We start from the raw sequence: 24,875 nt of genomic DNA on the forward strand, positions 1-24,875 counted from the left end.
ACAGGCCAAAGTCAGGTCTCAGGAAGTCTAAGGTGGAGGTTTTGCTGACCTTCTTCCTGACTTCTCCAAGGATTGAAAATCCAGTCATTTTGTGATCGCTTTGCCCAAAACAGCTTCCAACAAAGGTTGTAATACAGTCTTTTAGGCTTATTTCTGGTTTTCAATTGTAGCTTCCCATCTGCTTATTGGTAAAAGACATGTCCAAAATAATCAGCTTGCCACTGATGATCAGTTCCAGCCCTTGTTTCAAGGCACAGACACCCAGTCAAATTGAGGTGGCTTAAAAATACATCAGTGGCACTTCAGTAAGTATTTGGGTGCACATGCTTTTAGGCCAGGGCAAATATGAGATAAGTTGATTTACTTCAGCCTGGAAGCAAAGTTGTGAAAGAGTGAAAATCCCTTCTAAGATGCATTTGTTTGCTTTCTTGTGGGCTAATTATGCACATATAGTGAATCACTGCAGCTCAGCTGATGCACAAGAAGCCATTAAGCCACTGTAGCTTGATTTGCCTCTCTAAGCTCAAAAACTGTAATAAAAATGTGATGTCATATTTTGTTAATTTCTTTTTCCACTTCTTCAGGTTTTCTTTGGTGTTTTAATAGGAGCTTTAAATCTTGGTCAGGCATCTCCCTGTCTGGAAGCCTTTGCCACTGGCCGTGGGGCTGCAGCAAACATTTTTGAGACAATAGATAAAGTAAGTAGTGCATTTCTAAAATGTGTCAGTTTGTAGTAGAAAAAATAATAAGCCTCAAGAAGTAGGAGTTTTATGTACTGTGTAAATGAGAAAAATGAGTGCAATTAAAGAAAAATTGACTGTGCAAGGCCTAGCGGCATGCACATGGACTCAGAGAGGGTGTCGAACAGATTTCTTAAGCGGCCTGTTTCTGAATAGTGAAATTTTACCTCAGCTACTACTGTTCCTTACTCCCATCTCTTCTTACATACAATTACTGATCAGTGCCGGCCCGTGGGAAGTGTACACGCAGGTAGTAATAACCACCTTGCAGCCAAACTCGCAGCAAGCATCTAGCCCCCAGCCTCCAGATGGCATCAAAAGACGTAACTCTGCTGGCATTAGTGGCAAAGGTGGCCTCTGTCACCTCTCCCAGAGTTACCTGGGGTTAAAATGGGACCAGAGAAGCACAGGCACTGGTCACGCAGCAGCCATAAATGTTAATCATAATACTATCCAGACAGATAGATATTTGAAATAAGGTTGTATGAGAAAGTCTGAGAATCACTGTCATTTATTGATGATTCCTTTCTGTACCTGTACAAATATAGTGGTTAGCAAAATACTACTGATTTCGTAGCAGTGTGTAGTATCTCTGGTTATTGACAAGCTTTATTGTGCTAAAAGCTCTGTAAACACATTAAAATGCTGCTTGCTCTGTTTTACCAGAGCCACATCACAGGTATATAAAGAAGGCTAGGGGGCTTGTGGTAACCGCTAATGCAGTCGTTTTAGTAACCCTTCAGTGTTCTAGTAATAATGGTTAAACACATGCCTTACAAATGCACTTCAGAGAGTGAAAGCTCTAAGATTAGAGATGAATAAGGGAAGTGGGTTTTAGAGAAAAATTAAAAAGCACAAGGAGTTGCAACAGTTAGAATTAATCACAAAATTCAAGATAAGGCCGAGTCCAGATAAACCTTAAAGTAAAAAAGGCAAACCAAAGTGAGATTTCATCTGCCTAGAGAAAGGGTGAAAAAGTAGATCTATCTGCTTGCTGCATTTGTAGGTTGTGATTAGACAGTAAAGCACAGCTCTGCCCTGATGCAGCTTTTTTTTCTGGCACTACACTAAAACCATGCTGAGGTTTCTATTTGCAGGATCAGTGAAACTTTTCTTCATAGCTTAATATATGAATCTAAGTAAGATATATTCCTAAAGAGAACAATCTTTTAGCTGTTCTTAGCCTCTTAAAACATACACATTTCTTGTATTAGATTCCTTCAATCTGTTAGGCTAATAAAAGACATGCATGTTTCAGTTATGAAAATATTGGTGTTGCTGTAGTTTTAGTTTCATTCTCTTGTATTTCATGCTTCAAAATCTATTCTCAGAAAATTTGATTTCTTTGGGAATGCCTCAAATTTCCTCTTGGTTCTCTGCGCATGTCTAGTAGTCCAGCATACTCCAAGGCCTTAGCCAAAAGTATATGAGAGCCAAAGCACTTACTGGGAAAACATCAAATCAGGATTCCAGCTCTTAGGATTGTGTGTGCAAGGATGGATGTTTCAAATGCGAAGTGGTGAAGCATGCGGATTTTCAGCAGTGAACTGGTGGTTCAGTGCCATAGGAGAATGTGTATGTGAGTGAAGTAGTGCCATTTTATTCCTGAGGAGCCAGTTAAATTAGCTTAGTCAAAATGCCTCACTCAGCTGTTCTGTTCCAGCAAAAACTAGCTGAGTGGCTGACTCTGGTAATTGCGGTAAGTTTCAAATGATAGAGGGTTGCCCTGGGTTCAGCTGTAGCAGTCATTTTTCTCTTTCTTAGTAGCTGACTACAACAGTGCATTCTTCTTCCCACAGTTACCCACCAGTGAAAACTCCCCCATCACTTTGGCCTTCAATTTCATGTCCATTGCCTGCTAGCCCTGGGGCAGATCCTGCTGGTGGCTCAGTGCAGTCAGTTGCTGTTAAAACAGAAGTGCCATGGCTTTGTATGGTGTTGGGAATATTTTTCTACTGCAGCAGTGCTGGCTGTTTAACAACAAATAAGTAACACAACAAATTCTATCCTAGAAACCTGCCATTGACTGCATGTCAGAAGATGGCTACAAGCTGGATAAAGTACGAGGTGAAATTGAATTTCATAATGTAACATTCCATTATCCCTCCAGACCAGACATAAAGGTAATTATTCATCATCCCTCCTGTGTGCACAATTACTGTAAACAAAATATCCCAGTTCTGCCAGCAGTTTAGATTTTCAGGAGGACTTGTTTCCCAGAGGCCTAGCCCCTGTGTTTAAAGGTAAACTAAATAATTCTTCCATTAAAGGGTTCTTCTATTTACCATTGTGCTTATTTTACCATTGGACATACCCGTTGCCAAATATATTCCTTGCTGCTGAACATAAACTCGTAGTAATTTCAGACAAATTCACCTGCATACATCTTCTCTGACAATCAATTATGCACTTGTATCAATACGTGCTAGAGAGGACACAGTGTAATAAGCTGACTGGTGCAAGGAGATTTTATAACACTCTTCCATTCCTGGGGCTGTACCGTGTGACCCATTAATGTGCTAGGAAAAGGTACAGGAGCATTGGCCGTATGTGCCATTATTTCCCTACTACTGTGTTTGAACTGACAAATTCTCCTTGGAAAAGCATATTATTGGACAAGCAAATGAGTGCGGTTGCTTCTAAAGACAGAAGTATATGAAGTATCAGAATTTTATGCATAATTTCACTGTTATATTCTTAATATTTATCCTTTAACAGGCACTTATAATACATGTACAGTGTTCTTTAAAGGGGATTTATTGCCAAGTTCTGCAGTGATAATAACTTGACTAGTTCTTAATGATGAAGAACAGGAACAAAGAAGGATCAAAATCTGCCTGACTGACACAAAAAACAGGGCTCTGCATTTATAAACTCTCCAGACAATGTAAAAATATTTGGCTTTCTTTTTCCTCTTTCTTCATAATATTTTTCTGAATTTTATAAAAATGCTTTGAATCTCCATTTTAAGATGCAGAATATACCCACTCGGTTGTATGACTGTGAGAGAATTGGAATGAATTGAGTCAGTTTCTTTTTCTTCTTTTCTTTCCCCCCCGCCCAGATTTTGGATAACCTTAATATAGTTATTAAAGCAGGGGAGACAACAGCTTTTGTTGGAGCTAGTGGAGCTGGAAAAAGTACAACAATGCAGCTCATCCAGCGTTTCTATGACGTCACTGATGGCATGGTGAGTGTACCAGCCTAGAATGGGTTTCTCTAGCCTTAGGAACTTGAATGAATGACATGGTTTCTTCTCCGATGGTGGAAGGAAGACTCCTAAGTTTATTTTCTTTTCTTTTTGCCTTTTTTTTTTTTTTTTTAATGAGTGCAATTCCTCTTGTGCATTTCAGGGGAATGAGGAACAGTCTCCTAAATATAATTATGTGAAAGAGAAAAACTGTTAGGGATAAATAAAAATTAAGTACTAAATCTTAGTAAAAACTGTACCTGTACATATGATATTTCTGGAGTGACGAATCATTTTCCATTCTGGAAAACACAAAACCAGTATCAAACATTTAATCATTATCCCAGAATATTTCTTTAGTATAAGCAATTACCATTTGGTAGCGGAATGGCTAAGAATATGAATTACATCTATAAACACTTTCATTCCACTTGCGTGTTACTAGTTGACACAAATCACATACATGGTGACCTATATTTGAATGTATAAAAGACAAAGGACCAATTTACTGTAAAGATATAATCATAATTTTGATGTTACTTTCTACCTGGTTTTATTTCTGAGGCCAAGCAAAAAGAGGTGTTGGGTAATGAAATCAAAGAGCCCAACTCCTAGGCCCAAGAACTAGCATATATTGCTGCCACTGCACTGCATTCTTTTGTGTATGAAAGCTGGTTTTTATACTGGTCATGGAAACACCATGGAAGGGCAACACAGGCCCTTCATTTCCTTGTGTCTTTCTTGTCTCTGATCTGGAGAGGGTAATGTCCCTGACGTTTTTTTCTTTTTCTTTTTTTTTTTTTTTTTTTTTTTTTTTTTTTTTTGTCCCTGTTTTGTTTGGCTTCTGTAGATTACCCTGGATGGCCATGACATTCGTTCCCTTAATATCCAGTGGCTACGCTCACAGATTGGTATTGTTGAACAAGAGCCAGTGCTGTTTGCCACCACGATTGCAGAGAACATTCGATATGGTCGGGATGATGCTACCATGGAAGACATAATCAGAGCAGCCAAACAGGCCAATGCTTACAATTTCATCATGGACTTGCCACAGGTATGCTGTGCTTTGTAATTATGTTTGGCACAATTTGATGGAAAAATAAAAAAGGCAGAAGATAGTTATAGATAGTAGGCAGCAAACTTTCATTTCACTAATTGGGTTTTACTACGTGTATATCACCAAATTAAAAAAAAAAATTAGTTCCTCAGGGAATCATATGCACAACATTCAATATCATGGTAATAATCATAGCATGATTTTAAAATATGTATTTTTCATGCTATGGAGATCTGTTTCTGCTCAGGCTAAATGCAATTTAGAGCCCAGACTCTCACTAGCCAGCGTATGGTTTTGAGCAGTCTGTACTGATCCTCACAACTTCGTCTCCTTGTACAAGTTCTGTAAGTTAGCTAAAGGTTCTCTCTTCTCCATTCCTTCCACATTGATAGTACTGGGCTGTTACTTTTCTAGATGTATATTTTGGCAAGTATCTTCGCAAAGGAAGGTGTTACAACAGTGGACCAGATTGGAAGGATTCAGTACCATTAACTAATGTCTGTAGGTACTTTTAACCTCCATCTATGCATTTCCAGGCTTCCAGGAAACTAATCATAGAGACTGTGTAAAGACCTCTGTTGATTTCCTGGAAGTGGAGGAATAAACAAGATTTGGCTCTAGGTGAATATAATTATCCTGGCTCTCAGTATGCTAGGCTTTATGTATTTATTGAATTCTCTACCTGAACCCAGTGCCACCAAGTATATGATCATGAGTCACAGACACAGTAATCATGGCTCACAGACCATCAGGAAACAAGTTGCCATGGTATAACCCGCGCACAAATTAAGTTCCACGCAGTCACTCACTCCCCCTGGTGGGATGTGGGAGAGAACCAGATAGAGAAAAAGAAATCGGTGGGTCAAGGTGAAGACAGTTTTAATTAGGTAAAGGAAAGCCACATGTGCCAGCAAAGCCAAACAAGGGATTCATTCACTGCTTCCCGTGGTCAGGCAGGTGTTCAGCCATCCCCAGGAAAGCAGGGCTCCATCGCCCATAATGGTTATTTGGGAAGACAAATGCCATCACTCTGAATGTGCCCCCTTTCCTTCTTCCTCTCCCAGCTTTATATGCTGAGCATGATGCCATATGGTATGGGATATCCCTTGGGCCAGCTGGGGTCAGCTGTCCCAGCTGTGTTCCCTCCCAGTTTCTTGTGCACCCATAGGCTGCTTGCTGATGGGGTGGGGTGAGAGGCAGAGAAGGCCTGGACTCTGTGGAAGCACTGCTCAGCAGTGACGATAACTTCCCTGTATTATCAACACTGTTTTCAGCACAAATCCAAAACGTAGCCCCATACTAGCTACTATGAAGAAAATTAACTGTATCCCAGCTGAAAACAGGACATAAGTCCAGCTCTGTGGAAAGTTTGCTGGTGAGTCATCTGATGGAGAGTGGGCAGGTTTTTCCTCTCTATTTCAGCTTTTGCTCATATAGTCTTTTCGAGCCAAATAAAAACATTTCACCTTTTTATCAGTACCTACTTTGGCTTGGGGTTGGAACCCTAATTCAGACAAAATGATGTTTTTCAATATGAAGGATGTTATTTCATCAGCTCTTCTTCAAATTTGGTGCACTAACAATGTTTTTGTCTTTCAAAGACAATATATTTTGAAGTCTACCCCCAGAACAAATCTGAGAGACACTTTATCCATGTCTTTATCAGGAGCCTAACAGACCTTTTTGGGTTTTTTTCCCTTCATGCAGCAATTTGACACTCATGTTGGAGAGGGTGGAAGCCAGATGAGTGGAGGTCAAAAACAGAGGATAGCTATTGCTCGAGCTCTTGTGAGAAACCCGAAAATCCTGCTACTGGATATGGCTACATCAGCACTTGATAATGAAAGTGAAGCTACTGTCCAAGAAGCACTTCATAAGGTTTGCTATAGCATGGCATAAATCAGACTTACAAGGGCAGAAATTATTTCTTATGCGCTCTGCAGAGGGTGCTGCTGAATTGTAACGAAGCAGTGAGAAGCTTTTCTTAATAGCTGGTTCATATACACAACTAGAACCTTAGTATTAGTGCAAAGTAATCTTTTCTTTTATTTGGGCATTAACAGACATCTCTAGCTCCCGTTGCTCAGAAACAGGGGCTCATCTATGGGCTGTGGGTGGAGGTCAAGTCAAAGTCAGCTGAAACCACTAGAGAGGCTGCTGTTGAACAAGCTTTAGATTACATAGCACAGGTTCCAAGCATTTGTGTTTGCTGTCCTGGGACTGGAGCTGTTGTTCCCTGTCAGGCTCGCCTTGGCCGCACAGCCATCTCCATAGCTCACCGCCTGTCAGCCATCAAAGCTGCCGATGTCATCGTTGGCTTTGAGCACGGAAGGGCTGTGGAGAGAGGAACTCATGAGGAACTCTTGAAGAGGAAGGGGGTTTATTTCATGTTGGTGACTTTGCAAAGCAGTGGAGACACAGCACTTAACAGAGAAGCAACAGAAAGTGAGTATTTTGTTTTCTTTTAGAAAATGATGTAAAAATCACAGAATGCAGATTTTATTTTATTTTTTTTTTTAATGAGGGCTGGTTGCTCTTTTGTTTTTATTTATTTTTTTAATATAATTCTGCCTTTCTGGCTGAATTTCAGCATTCATAGAAGTAACACATTGATAGCCCTCGCCAAAGTGTTCTTATTGTATATGCACTGAATGATCTTCCTAATATAGATCTGTCCTGAAACATTAATCCTGACTTGCAATACCTATCATTTCATAGCTCCATTTAGTATATATGTCCAGCCCTGCTGTATTTGGAATGCAAGCAAATTACAGAGTGTGCTGAAACCACCCTATCTGATTTACTAGAGGCTTCTGGAAGTGGAGGTCTAATACAGTGATCTGTTGTATTTTTATGAAGCATCATACCTTGGATATTATTATCTTAAGAGAACAATTACAGTGCTAAAATAGGGAAACAGCCTTTAGCAGTCACAATCCAAGTGAGATGGTCTTCAGGTTAATATTCAGTTAACTTCATCATGTCAAACACAAATATAAAACGTGTGGTACGTGTAGGTTAAGTAGCAAGGTTGTATTACATTCCTTACCTTCTACAAAGTATTCCAGTTATGGCTTGGAGACATTGCACTTTCTTGCAGAGCACAGTGGACTTAGGTTGTATTCAATTTTAGCACAAACTGAAGAGTTCTATCTACTGTATTTTACAGCAGCAGAAAATAATGTGGTTGAGCCAAGTCTTGAGAAAGTGCAGTCATTCAGCAGAGGAAGCTATCGGGCCAGTTTGCGGTGAGTCTTAAAAACGACTGTAAAATATGTTTCCAGCTCTATACTTCATCCCACTATTCCAAAATCTCAATAGTGCTAATGAATCATTTCTCTGTATGTTGTAAAGAGACTGGAAGGGCATTTTACTAAGACAGAAGTTCACTTAGAAAGAAATAGCTTGCGTAAATATGCTACTGATTGAAGGGCCATGGATAAATAGCAAGACTCTTAATTTTACTCCCCTTTCTATCCATAATACCTTCCCTCCAGTTCTGGTCTCCTGTGTTAATGTTCCATTTTTAATATTGCTACCATAGAGCCATATATTTGTATTGCTTAATGCGCTTTCAGTGCAGTCACTTGAAAAATGACTTGCTATGCAATTACTTGAGAAATCAATGCAGTGAACAAGGACGATTTTGTTATAGCTTCTACTTGATGAAAGTTAACACATTTTACAAGCCAGACTGTTTTGTAGCTAGGCACTTAATATTTCTTTCAGGCAAGCCCATGACAGGCATATGCAAATGCTTTCTTACAGGGTTATTTTTGTCAGGGATAGAGGTGGGTTTTGCTGGACTGAATTACGTGATAGCAATAATGGTGAGTTGACTTGGTGTCTTAAGGGCTTGTGCAAATGTAGTAGGATACACTGAGATTTTACTTAGCAAATACACAGGGCAGGGTACATAAAAGATAACATCTAAGTGGTAGTAGTGGAATGTGATTTTCAAAAGCATTTGTCCCTGTTGTGGGATATTTTATTCTCAAGAAGTTGAGAGAATGTAGAAAAGGAAAGAAAAAGTCCATGGGATTCCTAAGATTTGCTTCAGTGAATCCTGATTTAGTTGATATGAAAACTGCACCTGCTTTGCAAGCAAGTATTGTGTTACTGTGCTGTGAATAACAGGCCATTTCTGTCCTCTTTACAGAGCTTCACTTCGGCAGCGCTCCAGATCTCAGCTTTCTAATGTGGTCCCTGACCCTCCATTATCCATTGCAAGAGATCATGCAGAGACTATGAATCTTACATCTTCTTATGGAGCAGATGACGGACAAGCAAAAAAGGTCAGGTCTATAGTTTGTTATTAAGTTTTCAACCCAACATTACTTAGTAATGATAACCTGTAGATTTGTGCCTCTGTTATAGGAGTTGTTGGCAGATACGTCTTCTTGGATTGATCTTTTTCTCAAACAAAACCACAGCATCAGTTCTTATCCTCTGTAAACCCTAGGCTGCATTTTGGTGGCAGTTATGCTTACTGGCCCATTCCTACCAGAGCATGACCTGTTGGTAAACTAATATATGTTGTAAAATAAGTTGAAGACGACATATTCATAAAAGCTGAATTAACTGGCAAAAAGCAAAATACTCAGTCTGTGAAATGTAATAGCCACTCAGTGATACAAATAACACTGCTTCTTGTTCAATAAAGAGTAAATTCACTTTTGTCTCAAAATCATCTGGAGACTTGTAAAGAGACACCATCACTGCAACCTACCTCAGAGTCCTTTCACTGATAGTGCCCTTGTGCAATCAACTGGCATAGAAAACAAAGACAGCATGCCTTAAAATCATGCAGAATATGTAGGAATATACACAGTGGGTTTCCAAAGTGCTTATGAAGCTCCCTGCACCAATTTGCGTGGCTATGATTGTTCAGTGCAGAAAGCAGCAGTTAGAAGTCACTGTTCTTGCTATCGCTGAGCCTAGTCTGTGGATACATAGAGGGCTTTAGTGCCCTCCTTCTGGTAGTAGCTCAGAAGAGAAAATACAAGATGCTTCCACCCAATCATCCTTGCACATTTCCAGCAGATAGGTCTTCAGAGTGCCTGTTTTGTCTGGGCATTTCCAGGCATATGAACTGAGGGAGATGAGCAGGGCTGAGCTCACAGAGTGTTACAAAAATTCTGTACAAATCAAACTGCAGGGTTAGGGTAAGTTATAATTTGATGATGAATATTCTGCTCTTACTGGGCATAATTACAGGAATTCAGCATATAGTCTGAGGATGTTACACAGAAGGGAGGCGTAATTAGCACCTGAATCCAGCTATTGCTCTGAGATTTTCCTTGGTTTAATTCTATAGCATACATATTAATTTGATGTAGAGTCTGATCAGTGTGTTCACCTACAATACTTTAAAATAATATTTCTTAAGATTCTAGTAGTGACACAGAAAGCTGCTTGTGAGGGAGAAGTTTAAGTTTTGGCACTGGGTATTGAATCACACCTCATTTGAAGGCAGCCAAAAGGGAACAGCCTGAGTTTCAGTGGCAGAAAGTCTTAAACTGATCGTAATCAACCTCTTAAGTTAGAATCAGTAGAGCTGTCCAAGGCATGAATCTCTCTGTTTTTCTCCAGGGACAGTAAAGGTGACCCTCTTTATGTGACTCTCTTGTGACTCCCCAGCCCTACAAAAGAGATCCAGATAGCATTATTGTCCCTTCCTGTACAAAGCTAGAGCAGCTGTTAGGGCACTAGATGGCCATTTAACAGACTAGGCTAACTATTATCTCACTGTCACAGGGAAAACCTCACTGGGGGAATGCATTTGCTTCATAAATATAACTTGGTTTTTTAGGAATCTGTTTTGGAGGAAGATGTCAAGCCTGTACCATTTGCCAGAATTTTGAAATACAATGCCTCTGAATGGCCATACTTGGTACTTGGATCTCTGGCAGCAGCTGTGAATGGAGCAGTCAGTCCACTCTATGCTTTGTTATTCAGTCAGATTCTTGGGGTAAGTTTTGCTAACATTTTAAAGTCTATTTTAGTTCCGAAATAGAGGGGAGTGAATGTATGATGTGGAACTTGACATGTTTGTATCTCATCAAGTAAATGGGGTTAGCTGCCTTGCCTATAAACAATTATTCAGTAGATATTTATATCATTGTCATCACGCTATCATTTGAGCTCTTTGAAGGGGTAGGCTCATTAGCATTTCTCATGTGTTCTTCATTCTCTCGCTTGTTCCCTTTCAAGGAACTGTTTGGAGTTGGTTTCTATACTTGCATACAGTTTGTTTTAGATGAGACGATGTACCTCACATGCAGTTACAGTGAGAGAGAGACATGCAGAGGTCCTGATCTGCAGAATTTTATTCTAAAGACTTGGCCAAGCCTTTGAGAAAGTTTTGAGTCAGATCAAAAAAATACTTCACTATTTTGTTTGTATATTTCAGGCAGCTCAATGATGCCCACTCCCTGCAGAATGACCAGGGAAAGGTAGATAATTGTGGTGGGGTTCACAGCTGCCAGCAAAAAGTAGTCATGTATCAACAAGTCTGGAAGACAAGCAGGAAACAGGAATATGCTTTAAACCTTGGCATTCACTAAAGGATGTATTACCACCAAAATCCACAGCCTTGCTTGATACTTTTCAGGAGTTCAACCATGATTATTTTTTCCTTCAAAAACAGGATGCTTCTCCTTTTGTAAAACAGCTTTTTGGGGAAACGTTTGCCAAGTAAGTGGGAAACTGGAGGGCTGCCTGGAGATTCTCAGTGCTGCTCTAATGCCTAGGAAAGTGTCCTAAATTTTCAAGAATTAGGAGGATAGAGAAAACCCCTCTGTTGATGCTGTTTCTTATAGGCAAACTAATGGCACATTCATGGGGAAGAAAACGGGAATACCACTATTGTTTTGTGGTTTGTGTACCCACCTGAGGTAGGGTAAAACTTGTGTTGTGATTCCCAGTTACTTGCTTAGGTCACAGTAGGTACATATGCATGCAAAGAAAATATGACCTAAAGGGAAGACACTCTTCTAGAAACAGAAGGTCCAAAACCTTTCAGGCAGGAAAGAGCAAACGAATGACTGCCCCAGCATCTATGCTACTGTTGAGAAAAGGGTTGGGAAAATGCTCTTGATAGCAGTGCCAGCAATCTATCAAAAGAAAGATTAACCTTTTGCTGTTTGTTTTTTTGGGGGGGGTTGTTTTGGCTTAGACATTTCTCTCTGGGAAATTACTCAGGACTTCGAATCACATTTACTTACAGCTTGATGTTTGCTAGCTAAGATCCAGGGAGGGGCAGAGCAAGTGACCTTCCAGTCGTTGTTGTTCAACTTAGTGGCTTCTGGCCCATGTGCTTGCCTTTTAGCCATAGGTGTGCAACCTCCAAACAGTTTCTGAGTGTCTAGACCTCATGCCGAGAACTCTGGTTTTTACAAGAAAGGAGGTGAGACACTGCTATGTGCATTATGCAATGAATCTACTTTGCTTCCTTTTTGAGAGAAATTTCCTAAACAGTAGGAGGTCCGGGGCTGACATCATCCTGCAAAATGCTAAATGCCTTCATTGCCAAGGATGAATGCCTTCTCTTGAAGGTCTCAGTCCATCAGAGGAGAGAGGCTGCAAGAAAAAACCAAGCCATAATGAACATGAGCAAGGTCCAACATCTGTATTTCATTATTCATAAATTTAAAACATTTCTGCCTGGTGCCAAGGCAGTCAGGCAGATGGAATATGCATCTGCTTTCCAAGCTGTCTCAATATCCGCAATGATGTGACAGACTCGTGGGCTTGTACTCTGGGACCAATCTGGTGGGGAAGTGAGGGGAAAAATCACCACAGCTATGAAATGGAAAGACAAATTTAGCAAAGTCCTGCCTTGAAGTTCTCAGAAATTAGTCCCCAAAAGTGAATGAAGAACTGGATAATACTGGATATGTGTAATGGTTGGACTTGATGATCTTAAAGGACTTACCCAACCCAGCTGATTCTATGATTCTGTGTTTTCTGATCAGTTCAGATCCTCAGTATACCTTTGGAACAAATACATCAGTAGTTTTGTTCTTATTATGACAGATTAAAACATACCTGGTGATCATTTTTAAACAAAGATTAATCTGAGAAAGTAACATGCCTTGCTGCTTGTATGACAGCATGGCATTGGAGCAGCTCTTAGCTTCAAACACTAAGTCCCTTTTTGATATCATCATTCTCGACTTTGCAGGACTTATTTTGTTGCCAAAGTACAAAGTTAAAATACTTGAAGTGGGAATAGAATTCCCACTAGAGAACGACTATTTCTTTTTCTCAGCTTCATGCTCTAATACCTCTCTTACTTTGATGCGTAGCTCACTTTGAACCATAAATGACTTGGGTTCACCTTTTCAGACTAGTACATGAGTTTATTTTTGTTTCTATTTTGCAGCTGCAATGAAAATTCCTTCTTCTCTTTCTACTGTTAAATACTTACCTAAAAGAATTTAAGCTGGTTGTGATAAAAGTCAAATGCACAGGTTATATATAATTACACCTTATGATAACAGATTGAAAGATTAGTCAATTTATAGTGTTTTTTACCTATGAAATCAAATCAGAATTAATTTAAGAAGTACAAACATGAGCTGTGGCTTATATCTGCAAGTAGCAGAAGCAATGTAACAACTTCAGGTAAGTTAACTGACCTACATATCAACTGCTCTGGCCGAAAGGAGTTGCTAAAGAATGGCTATTTAGATTTGGACCACTATTCCAGCAGCAGGCAGTAGCACTGGCAGGTGTTGAAGAAGAGCAGATATTCAGAACAAGAGATAAAAGCAAAATACCATGGAGACTGGACCAGAATGAGGTGGCGGGGCTGTACTTTAAGCACTAATGCTCTTTCTCCAGTACCCAGGAGTAAGCAAATCGCTCATATCCACCCTCCTTCAGTAAAAAGGCAATTGGATCCTCTTGAAGCCTACCTGTGGCAATTACAGCATCCATTAGTGTTGTGCAGGGCGAGTCATACTATGTTATAATTATTTACACAGACTTCATTTTGTATGACCCAATAAAGTTGCATTTGGCATAGATCAGAGAGGAGGTAAGGGAACTGCTGCACTGTGTTTGTCATATGCTGTTTATTTCATTGCTATTCTCTGGTTATCACACTTGATCTTATTTAGAGTGAGGGGATGATTAATTACAACTAGGGATGGGGAGCAAGTAATAGCAGTATGTGCAGACACTGAGTACAATAAACTTGTTGTTTAACAGGAGTAAACCCACTATGTTGTACCCAGGCTCACCTTAGGAAAATAAGGAATTGGGCCTTTGCAAGGGGTGAGAGAGAGTTCTGTATTCTGGCTTTGGTTCTAGGTTGGGCAATAGTGAGCCATGAACAGACTTCACAAACACCAAACCTGACACTTAGAATATGATGCCACCTTTTTTTTTCCCCAAAGACCTTCTCCATTCTTGATGAAGAAGAACAGAAAGCCCAGATCAATGGTGTCTGCCTGCTCTTCGTCTTTGTTGGAATTCTTTCCTTTTTCACGCAGTTTCTACAGGTAATAGCAGTCCAATGTAGGTACATTTTGTTTCTGATCCCTTACTCTGTGGGTCTCTCTTTCTGTACAATGTCTGTGTTTATTCTTGTGTACCCCAGGGTTACACCTTTGCCAAGTCTGGTGAGCTGCTTACGAGACGGTTAAGAAAAATTGGTTTCCAGTCTATGCTGGGGCAAGACATTGGCTGGTTTGATGACCGGAAGAACAGCCCTGGTGCTTTGACTACAAGACTTGCGACAGATGCCTCGCAGGTCCAAGGGGTAAGACCTGGTAGTTTAAGAATTGTTTTGCTATAAGCACTGATTGAATGTGTGTTTTGGCAAGGTCAGTGTAGATCAGTCCTTGGTCAGTCAATTAATCTATTTCCATTTATCACAGACTCTCAATGTGGAACTATTATCATTATATTTACCTAAAAGCACAAGCAGGGTCACAGTTTACTGCCTGTTATTCCTGCCTGTATTACCAAAATAAGAACACAAAAATCAATAAAATACCACCCATCAATGGAATAAGAAGGAGCATTCAGTGCAAATGTTTTAATTTCTTTTTTTTTCTGGAGATGAATTAGCTTTTTGCCACAATGCTGAAGCGTTTATTGCAAAAGCATGTCAGACTGGTATTTTAGTGACATGCATCACTATCCATGTTTTCAAGTTTCCAGCATGGTGTTATGCTTGTTGTGACAGTTTTTATTTGATCTGATAGTCCACTTGAAATACAGTTTACAGGACTGGCTGGTGCTCCAGCTGGGGCCAGTTTCAGTGGGACTTATTGTTGGGTGTTTGGGAAAGTGAACCACTAACTCCATGCTTTGCGTTCCTTAGCAGGTGAGGCTTAAATCATACTGTGCTATAAATATTACCTATCTGAATTGATGCTTTGGTAGAAGTGAGTCAGATGCCATTTTACTTGGCTTTACTTGCAAGCAATTTTCTTGAAACAAAGAAGGAAACATAGAGATTCCTTTTTGTTACAAAAATTGTCCTGTTTCAGCTTGACTGAAGATGGTAGGTTAGTTTTTCAAAACTATTAATGGAGGTTTTAAGAATTTAAAAGACAAATTAACTAAGAGGTTCCCAAACCCCGTCAGCAGCAGTACCTACAGAATCAGAGAAACCAGCTGCAAACCTCTTCAGCTCCAGCTCTTACAGGCACTGACAGGCACATTTTAATTGAAATAAACAGACTTGTAAAACACTGACTGAACCGTTTATAGCCTCCTAAAGGACACTTAGTTCTAAGCACATGTAGAGCAGTGGGGCACAACCATTCAACCCACAGCTCCAGGGTTAAGAAAACAGAGCTACTTGAGCAGCAGTCCCCTCCACCTTTCACTGCCTGGCACAGAGCTTGGCCAAACGCTGCTATTGCAAAGTGAGCTGAAGGTGAGAAGGTGCACACAAGTGTCCGAGGTCTAAAAATGTCTACGTCTGCATCAGGAGTAAGAGTGTGTGGGGGGTGTTAGAGTTGCAGGATCCAGGAAAGAGCAGCCCTGTGGCTGCTCCCTTTGCAGAGCTGGGAGGTGCCTTCCTCTATGACCAGGTCCTACTGCTGCTGGTCAGAGGAGGAGTGGGTGATGAGCATTTTGTGCTGCAAGCTCACATCCTGCAAATGAATTTGACTGATATCAAATGCATGGTTTTTTTCCCTAATACATAGCAACCGGGTTCCTATCTAGGGCTGCTGTTTACTGCTGAGAAAGAAAATGACTTTAAATAAATCAGGTTTATTACAAAGAATAGTGTTCTTGAAGTACATAAGGAGAAGGTGAATGCATTCAATAAATGTGATGCCAAAGGCATATTTAAAATTTTTCCTTAATAAAGAGACAGGCAGAAATGCAACTTCAGAGTCATCCCTTCTTGGTGCTGTTTCTCACTGATTTTAGCACAAGTGAGAATTTGTTGTTAATAGGTAAGTTGCAAACGGTTCTGTGTATTATTTAAATCTAGATGGAAAAAGTATCAGTGTTCAGATGAGGAATTCCCCAGGGAACCAAGGGAACTAATGAAAATTGTTAGGTGATCTTTCTCACAATCATTAGAAATGATTTTCAGAGTTCTGCAATGGAAAGTTTGGTGGGTGAGAGGAATAGTGGACATTTGTAGTCCTTCTCTTGATACAATTAATTGGAAACAGTTTATCCAAACTAGTGAAATTGCAGTGCAGTCAGCAGTCACTGGTGCTTTATGATAGTTTAATATCATTTAGAGTTTCTAAAGTTTTATAGGAAAATTTATTTAAAGATTATTGAAGTTACTATTGGAACACAAGTCATCATGTATCTGAGTACAGATCAATCAGTTCCATATCCTTAGAGCGGCAGGAGGGCGCACAGCAAGCTCACTACCCTGGACTTCAGAAAAGCAGACTTCAGCCTCTCCAGGGATCTGCTTAGTAGACGTACCATGGGATAAAGCCCTGGGGGGAAGAGGGGCCCGAGAAAGCTGGTTAATATTCAAGGGATCACCTCCTCCAACCTTAGAAGTGATGCATTGTGACAAAGAGGAAGTCAGGCAAAAATGCCAGGAGGCCTGTGTGTGTGAACATGGCGCTCCTGGACAAACTCGCGTGCAAAAAGGAAGTCTCGAGATAGTGGAAGCATGGACAGGTAGCCTGGGAGGAATACAGAGAAATTGTCCGAGCAGCCAGTGATCAGGTTAGGAAGGGTTAGAGCCCTGGCAGAACTCAGTCTGGCCGGGGATGTCAGGGGCAACAGGAAAAGCTTCTATCAGTATGTCAGTTATAAAAGGAAGATATGGGGAACTATAGGCCAGTCAGTCTCACCTCGGTGGGTTGGAACTAGATGAGTTTTAAAGTTCCTTCCAATCCAAACCTTTCTATGATTCTGTGATGTTATAATTCTATGATCTCTCTTTCTTTTCTTTGAAGGCAACTGGATCACAGATAGGAATGATCGTCAATTCTGTCACCAACATTGGGGTGGCCATAATCATTGCCTTCGTCTTCAGCTGGAAGCTGAGTTTAGTTATACTGTGTTTCCTGCCATTTTTGGCCTTATCTGGAGCTGTGCAGGCTAAAATGCTGACAGGATTTGCTGCTCAGGACAAGAAAGCGCTGGAAGCTACTGGACGGGTAATGTTATTTAAAAAAGTAATTTATATTTGCAGTCATGGGTGGTTGAAAAATCAGGCATTTGGGGCCATCAGCAGTTCAAATGTCATGAAACCGGCAATGGCTTGCAAATAAGTTGTAGTATTTCAGCTTGCCAAATCATCAGAACACCACTGGGAACTCCCCAGCTGCAAAAGCACTTGCTGCATGGAATGTGCCTGACTTTTCAAAATTGGTGGTCAGAGGTCTCTCAGCAATCTGCCTCACCTTTGTTGGCTTTTATTTAAATACCCATTTGTTGGTGCTGTCCTCAGAGAGCACTGATACTTGTTCACATCGGAATCCTCCCACCTGAGAATTCGGCACTGAACCCAGGTCAGTTTGTGCATTTTAGAGAGAGCAGAATTGCTCCTTGAGTGGGCCCTATTAGTGTACCAGCTTTTCCATCAGTGTGTGCTGCTAGATCACAGGCATAACTCTATTATTGGTATAGATTGTAAGAGTCGAAATTCTATCCATTCTCATTTGTCAGTTAGTATATAAATCTCTGTTTTTTAAATGCAGATTAGCATTATCCTTTTTTCCTGTTGATCTGTAGCAGGAGACTTGGCACTTTCTCATAGTACTTTAAATTTTGCTCCAGGGTGAAAACACACCTGTGTGTGTATTAAACCAACCACCATGGGACACGAGGAAGGAATTCAGTGACCCCTGGCTAAAGCTCCCCTCGTTACTCTAGCTCCAGTATTTGGGTTAGCAGCATCCCATGCTCTGATGGCTGCAAGACCCTGCGAACTGCCTCACCCAAAGGCTGAGGATAGGTTTCTGTAGTTTGCACTGGCTGAGCAGACTTCCAGTGCAGGTGGAAGGAAAAGGTAGGGACACAAGAGAAAGGAATGGCATTTTCTTATGGGTTCACTCCTCTGAGGTCTGCTGCCTTTGAAACACCCAAACACCTTTAACTTTAGCTCTGGGTCACTAAGGTCTGGCATATGACCCAGAAACTAATACTTTTAAAATATACCTAATGCAACTGTGCAGAAACTGAGCTGCATCAGAAACACAGGGGATTTAGGAGACGGGCAGAGTGAGGAAGGTTACCTCAGGTTGCACCCCTCGGAGTAACACTTGAACCTTCTTCCCTGCTTTATGCTGCCATATTTCTAGCATCAGAAAAAGTAAGCCTCACATTTTCTTTCTGCAGAGCTACTTTAACCCATCCTAAAATCACTCTTGCAGAGCACCCACTCCTCCCCATCCTCCTTCTTCCTACATCAAAGTCCTGCCCAGCAAATGTCTTACTCATCCCACCTTCTGCCCTGCCCCATCTGAACCTTCTCTCTACCCATCTGAGCTCTCAATCAACTACCTTCAGCTTCCTCTCGCCCTTAATCTGTGCTGCAAACACACGGCCTGGAGCCCTCTGCCCTGCAGCTAATGGCTGTTTTATCACTGCCGGCTGCAGGTACCCTGCCACCCCCCTTCTTGACATCTCCAGAAGTAGCAAATCTTCACCTCCAAATTCCCATTTTTGGGTGTGATTTAAAGAAGTATGTCATGACTGGGGGCACAGAACTTAGAAAACCCACGTGCTGGTTGACTACCTACACATGCAGAATTCTGGAATATACAAAAAGGATTACGTGAATTAGTGTGACTTTGGTATCATTAATCAGATGAGTACATTTACGGGCCACTGTTGGGTGCTGTTAGGAACAGTCTTCAGTTCCGGAAGGCCAAGGAAGAATTAAGACCTGACCAACTGCCCACGTTCAGAATGGTTTAATTATTTACAAAATAATTTACAAGAAGTGATAAATCAAAATAGTGTTGACAAGGAGAGAAACTTCACTAATGAGTCAGGGCATCAGCTTTTATTCAAGAGAATGACCCAGCGGCTGGGATGAAAAGGGCACTCAATGCTTCAGCAGTTTTGGCGATAACACCACTTAGGTCTGGTGCTATTTGCTAGTGTAGTTGGCAGCTCTGCATTCAAATGCTAAATACTCTTTGAGTTCTTCCACAGTGATTGCTCATCAGCCATGCTAAACATGGAAAAGCACAGCCAACGATCCAATTCACAGCATTTACTTACCAGCTCCCTCACATTGTGTCATGATGTAAGAGATTTGACACTTGATTTTGGCCAGGAAAAAAAGCTTTGAATTTGGATGGAATATTTTTAGTGATTTATATTCAGATCTCTTCCTACATGCTAAAAACATTAATAAGCCATATACCAGCCTATTGGTTCGCAAAGGGAAGTGTCACACTGTGAAGCTGCATCAAAGTCCAGGCAAACTACAGCGTTTAAACCAATTTCTTAATAAAGTTGAGATAAGTAGGGTGAAATTTAGGCTCAAACAGTCAGTTTACTTCTGTAGATGAAACTGTAGTGCTATTTCTTGGGAACCCAAATTATGACCAGCAGCAAAGCCCAATATAAAGCCTACAACTAAAGCTTCAGAGAAGTTTCCATGGCGATTATCTCATAATTTCCTGTGTTGCATCTTTCTATGCACATAGACAATAATGTGCTTACTCTTTGCCTATGTAAAAGGTAAAAATCCCGGAACTGGTGTCACTGATGTTAGAGGAATCAAGGTGTCACCCTTTATTTAGTTGTTCCATCTCATCAGGCTTTTTGGACATACATAAACAAGAGAAAGAGGGAGCAAGTGAGAATATGTAGTAAATTCAAGTGGTTTTAATTCATGAAACAGAAGTTGGGGATAGCATCCCTTCTAACTCCCTACTGCTATAAGTAAAACAAAATAATTGAAATAAACATCTTTTCCTAAAAACATTTTTGCCTTTGTGGACATCCCATTTATTCATATTATGTGAATTAAGTCATAAGTGAGAGCTTGCAATTTAGCTCTAGTGGAGCAGACGGAGCATTACCAGTGAGGATGTTAGTAGGCAATTGCTTGTAGGAAAATTTTATTTAGGTTTGGGCATATCTATATCTATCATATCTATTTCTCTTTAGGTTTGGGCAGTCGGTATCATATCTGAACCCATTTATCTGTGTCATTAGTGCCCTGTGTTCATGAAAGAATTGTCCATTTGTGAAAGAACACACTCTACTTTTACAAGTAAAAATTAGGAGCTTTTACCCATTTTTTTTTTTTCTTTTTCTCCTCCAGATTTCCAGTGAAGCCCTCTCTAACATCAGGACTGTAGCTGGGATAGGGAAAGAGAAGATGTTTGTTGACAATTTTGAGAAGCACCTGGCTATGCCCTACCGAGCTGCCATCAAAAAAGCGCACGTTTACGGACTTTGCTTTGGCTTTGCCCAGAGCATCGTGTTCATTGCCAACGCTGTCTCCTACAGATACGGAGGGTTTCTAGTTGACAGTGAAGGACTGCATTACAGCTTTGTGTTCAGGTGAGCGCCTGCCTTGAGCCAGAAACAGGCTCCTCTCCAGAAGGCCTGATCTTGGTGTAGTGGTCACTTCCGGATGGCTTCCCAGGAATGACCATGTTCCTCTTCTGCACAGGGTGATCTCTGCTATCGTGACCAGTGGAACTGCTTTAGGAAGAGCTTCTTCCTATACCCCAAACTATGCCAAAGCCAAAACATCTGCTGCACGCCTTTTCCAACTGGTTGATCGGCTTCCTAAAATCAGTGTTTACAGTGAAAAAGGGGAAAAATGGGTAAGTGTGGAGATGAGTAATTTGTGATGTTGTTCAGACCAGCATAAGCCCTGATGTTGCAACAGAGCTGTGTCAGTCCATGAGGATAACTGCTTTACAAGAAGGTTATGCTGAATGTATAACTGTTACTTGTCCTTGCTCTTTTGGAAGCAGTGATCTCTGTACTAGACAGCAAGAGGAATATAAAGAGTGGCTATTGGGAATTTGTCAGTGTAAAACTCCTGTAGGTTGGAAGAGGACCAATTTGGATGACTCATAGGATAGGATGTTTTTTCTTTCAGCGCTACAGTTTGCATGTAAAACTATTGCTAGCTTATAGTGGAGGCTTTTTTTCCATTCACGTCAAAATGTTGGGGGTGTTCATGAGGAGGCGAATCATCTCTGAGTCAGATGAAATGAAAATGCTCAAGTTTTGGGGAATTGAAAAGTCAGACACGGAAAATTCAAAGTTTATTTCTCATTTAGCTTATTTCAGAAGTAAATGAAAGCTTGAAATAATTGTTATGAACTAAATACATTAAGTATTTTGTATCAAACCATGAAAATTAAGTATCTTGATTCCTTCAGAGTTTTTTAACAGAGCTTTTTAAGAGTTCTGGGAAAACTGACCTCAATTCATGTATTGGTTTAACACTGCAAATTTCCATTGAATTCTTTTACCAAATCCAACTGTTTGCACGGCTGTATTTGGCCTGTCACCAGCTTTACACTTACACAGTGTCTGTATTAAAATAACTTACCCCTTGGCAAGGCAATGCTGTTTCCAGTTGATGCCTCAGGCAGTATGGAGAAGCACAGCTACAGTGTTATGACTAATGGCTTCATCTCTAGGACAGTTACTCCAATATCGTTTTTATTGCTCTTTCTGGGCTAATTTCGCAAGCACAAATGTCGTATTTTAAATAAGAGATGTAGGAAGAGTTACTTTGTACTCTACAACTCAGTTTTGAGCTCAAACTCATTGTAGCGTCTTTCTCATTTCTTTTACTCACCAGGATGATTTCAAGGGAAGCATTGAATTTCTTAACTGTAAATTCACATACCCTTCTCGGCCTGATATTCAGGTCCTGAAAGGACTCTCTATAGCTGTTAAGCCTGGACAGACATTGGCATTTGTTGGAAGTAGCGGCTGTGGTAAGAGCACCAGTGTCCAGCTTCTGGAGCGGTTCTATGACCCTGAGAAGGGACGTGTGGTAAGCAAAGGAAATGTGCTTTGCATGCTGTTGTTTTCAGCAATGCTAGAAAGACTCTTCTGAATGTGTCCTACTGTGCAGCCTAGCCGTGGTGGCAGGTACATATGCACCTTGGGGCGTCAGCTCCTTCTCGAACATGTGGCCTGTTTGGACAACTCCCAAGTATCATCTTAGATGTATTCAGGCAAGGTTGGAATACTACAAGCCTCAGGTGTACCCCTGTGTATTATGCAGGCCGTAGGCATTTACCTTGGTAACTCCTGTATGAAATGTACAATGTGTGGCGCTTATTGTGGGAGCACAAGCAAAAATTAAGTCTGAATGGAGTAATGGAGTCTGGAACATCCCTAAATATATAGCTTCAACGTGCAGCCTTTTGCAGGTTGAGACTGTCTACATTTACCTTCTAGTTCTTCAATTAATGATAGCTTAAAAAACTTTTGTATCTTTTCCTCCTGTAAATACTTGACCATCTAGTTTGATTTCTTTTGAAAATATAAGCGTGGTGATTGCTATGCCGGGAAGGCAACAAAGCATGTACCTAGCCCTGAGCAGTTAAATAGTTCACCTTGGACTTCCTTAAGATTAAGCAAATGGTCTGGTGCCTGGCTGCGTCACAGACATACTCAGAAAATGCATGTCATACACAAAGGAGTCAAAGATAAGCAGATTCTCCAAATCACTTTAAATCAGTTGTGTTTGTATTTTAGTAATATGGCTAAATCATTTATTTTTGTTATAAACAACTGTTCGGGTTTTGCAGGCTGTTGTTTTGGAATTATGATGTTTCAACTTTTCTCCTATTTCCTGGTAGTTAATAGATGGACACGACACCACGAAAATAAATATACAGTTTCTTCGATCAAAGATTGGAATTGTGTCCCAGGAGCCCGTGCTGTTTGACTGCAGCATTGCTGACAATATCAAATATGGCAGTAATGCCAAAGAGGTGACCATGGAAAAAGTCATAGAAGCGGCCCAGAAGGCTCAGCTGCATGACTTTGTCATGTCACTGCCTAATGTAAGTACCTGTGAGGCCTCAGCTGTGGAGCTACAGCTTGTCTGCTCGGTGTTTACTGCAGTGGTAACTGCTCCAAACCCAGCTGAAGTTGCTCCACATATATACCTTTTATTTACTTTTCCTGCTGTAACAGTAGGAGCAAAGAGGGTGTCATGGCCATTCATTATGTTCCTGAGGCTTTGGGCATGAGTTGCTACTGGATTGTTACAGAGTAGACAAATATTTATAAAACTGAAATCAGAGGTTACAACTCTGAACTAGGAGAAAACATTTTTCAAAGCCACGGACATGAGAAAAGCAGCAGCACAGCTCACCAGTCAGACTGTTACAAATCCTGTTCCATACTGTGGGAGATTTTCCTTCTGAGCAGGGCATGATACTTTGACAAGAACATTTGAAGCTGGCTGCTTATGTGCACTTCAGTAGTATTGAAATGCACTGAAATCATATAAATATAAATCAAAAGATAAAATTTAGGTATGGATGCAATTTAGGCACCCAAACCAAACACTTGTCCAGAAAGCCCTTCAGTTGCTTTCAGAGTCTTCTCCCGAATCTAGGGTGGGGGATTTCTTTTGCCTCAGACAAATCAGCCAATGTCCTGCTATCAGAGTTTTCTTCCAGGCCCGTCACCGTGCCGTCTGTGCCCCTGGGCCCCCACACTGCACAGCGTGGCTGGGAAACGCCTCCCTGGCCATGTGTATCACTTGTATAGGGCTTTTAAGGAGGAAGCAGCAATGTTCAGTGCTCTCACCTCTCTCCTCCTGCTCTTCCTTCAGGTTGTGCACTGGTGTGTTTGCCTACACCTCAATAAAATCTTCCTTTTGTGTATTTTCAGAAATATGAAACTAACGTTGGGGCTCAAGGATCCCAGCTGTCTCGTGGGCAAAAACAACGCATTGCTATAGCGAGGGCCGTCATACGAGATCCTAAGATTTTATTACTGGATGAAGCTACATCTGCCTTGGACACAGAAAGTGAAAAGGTAAATGTGCAGGGATAGACAATAAGGGAAAGTTAATACAATAGCTTACAATTTACAATGCCTTTTTCTGTTCTTTAGAGACATCCCAATGTGCTCCATTACATGACTGCAATGTTGTGTCCCATTGTTAAGTCAGCACTTACACCTTTAATGGGCTTTGAGAAAGACCCAGGAAGCACAGCTCTAAAAAAGCTGCCTGCTGCATGGGCCCTCAGACTGCCAGTGACAGGCAGCACCTTCCAGAAATGTCCATGCTAATTCCCTGGGTTTCCGAGCATTCAGTGGGAATCTCTCATAAATACAGCTTCTGCACATTAATAAACAAACTGAAATATATTCAAGCATACAAATAATGGGCCTGAATATCCAATAAAAACAGCAGTGAGGGGGCCAAGAACTTGGGCAGTAATTTGCTTAACTTGGTTACACCCTGATTAGAGAA

The 24,875-nt window shown here is 40.8% G+C and overlaps 1 protein-coding gene across 2 annotated transcripts in view; it reads left to right on the plus strand.

The window, feature by feature from the left end:
- ABCB11 (ATP binding cassette subfamily B member 11) overlaps window positions 1–24,875 on the plus strand; it is a 45,318-nt gene that overhangs the window by 18,123 nt on the left and 2,320 nt on the right. For both annotated transcript variants that reach the window (XM_030486369.1, XM_030486370.1), the window contains 17 exons: window positions 585–698; window positions 2,753–2,863; window positions 3,805–3,930; window positions 4,781–4,984; window positions 6,695–6,865; window positions 7,231–7,432; window positions 8,157–8,235; window positions 9,147–9,282; window positions 10,800–10,958; window positions 14,392–14,496; window positions 14,595–14,756; window positions 17,392–17,595; window positions 20,724–20,965; window positions 21,078–21,234; window positions 22,230–22,427; window positions 23,242–23,448; window positions 24,287–24,433. In XM_030486369.1, the coding sequence (XP_030342229.1) occupies window positions 585–698; window positions 2,753–2,863; window positions 3,805–3,930; window positions 4,781–4,984; window positions 6,695–6,865; window positions 7,231–7,432; window positions 8,157–8,235; window positions 9,147–9,282; window positions 10,800–10,958; window positions 14,392–14,496; window positions 14,595–14,756; window positions 17,392–17,595; window positions 20,724–20,965; window positions 21,078–21,234; window positions 22,230–22,427; window positions 23,242–23,448; window positions 24,287–24,433 (2,724 nt within the window). The remainder of the gene's footprint in view (window positions 1–584; window positions 699–2,752; window positions 2,864–3,804; window positions 3,931–4,780; window positions 4,985–6,694; window positions 6,866–7,230; window positions 7,433–8,156; window positions 8,236–9,146; window positions 9,283–10,799; window positions 10,959–14,391; window positions 14,497–14,594; window positions 14,757–17,391; window positions 17,596–20,723; window positions 20,966–21,077; window positions 21,235–22,229; window positions 22,428–23,241; window positions 23,449–24,286; window positions 24,434–24,875) is intronic.

The sequence above is a fragment of the Strigops habroptila genome, chromosome 5 (assembly GCF_004027225.2).
Source record: "Strigops habroptila isolate Jane chromosome 5, bStrHab1.2.pri, whole genome shotgun sequence".
NCBI classification, from domain to species: domain Eukaryota; kingdom Metazoa; phylum Chordata; class Aves; order Psittaciformes; family Psittacidae; genus Strigops; species Strigops habroptila.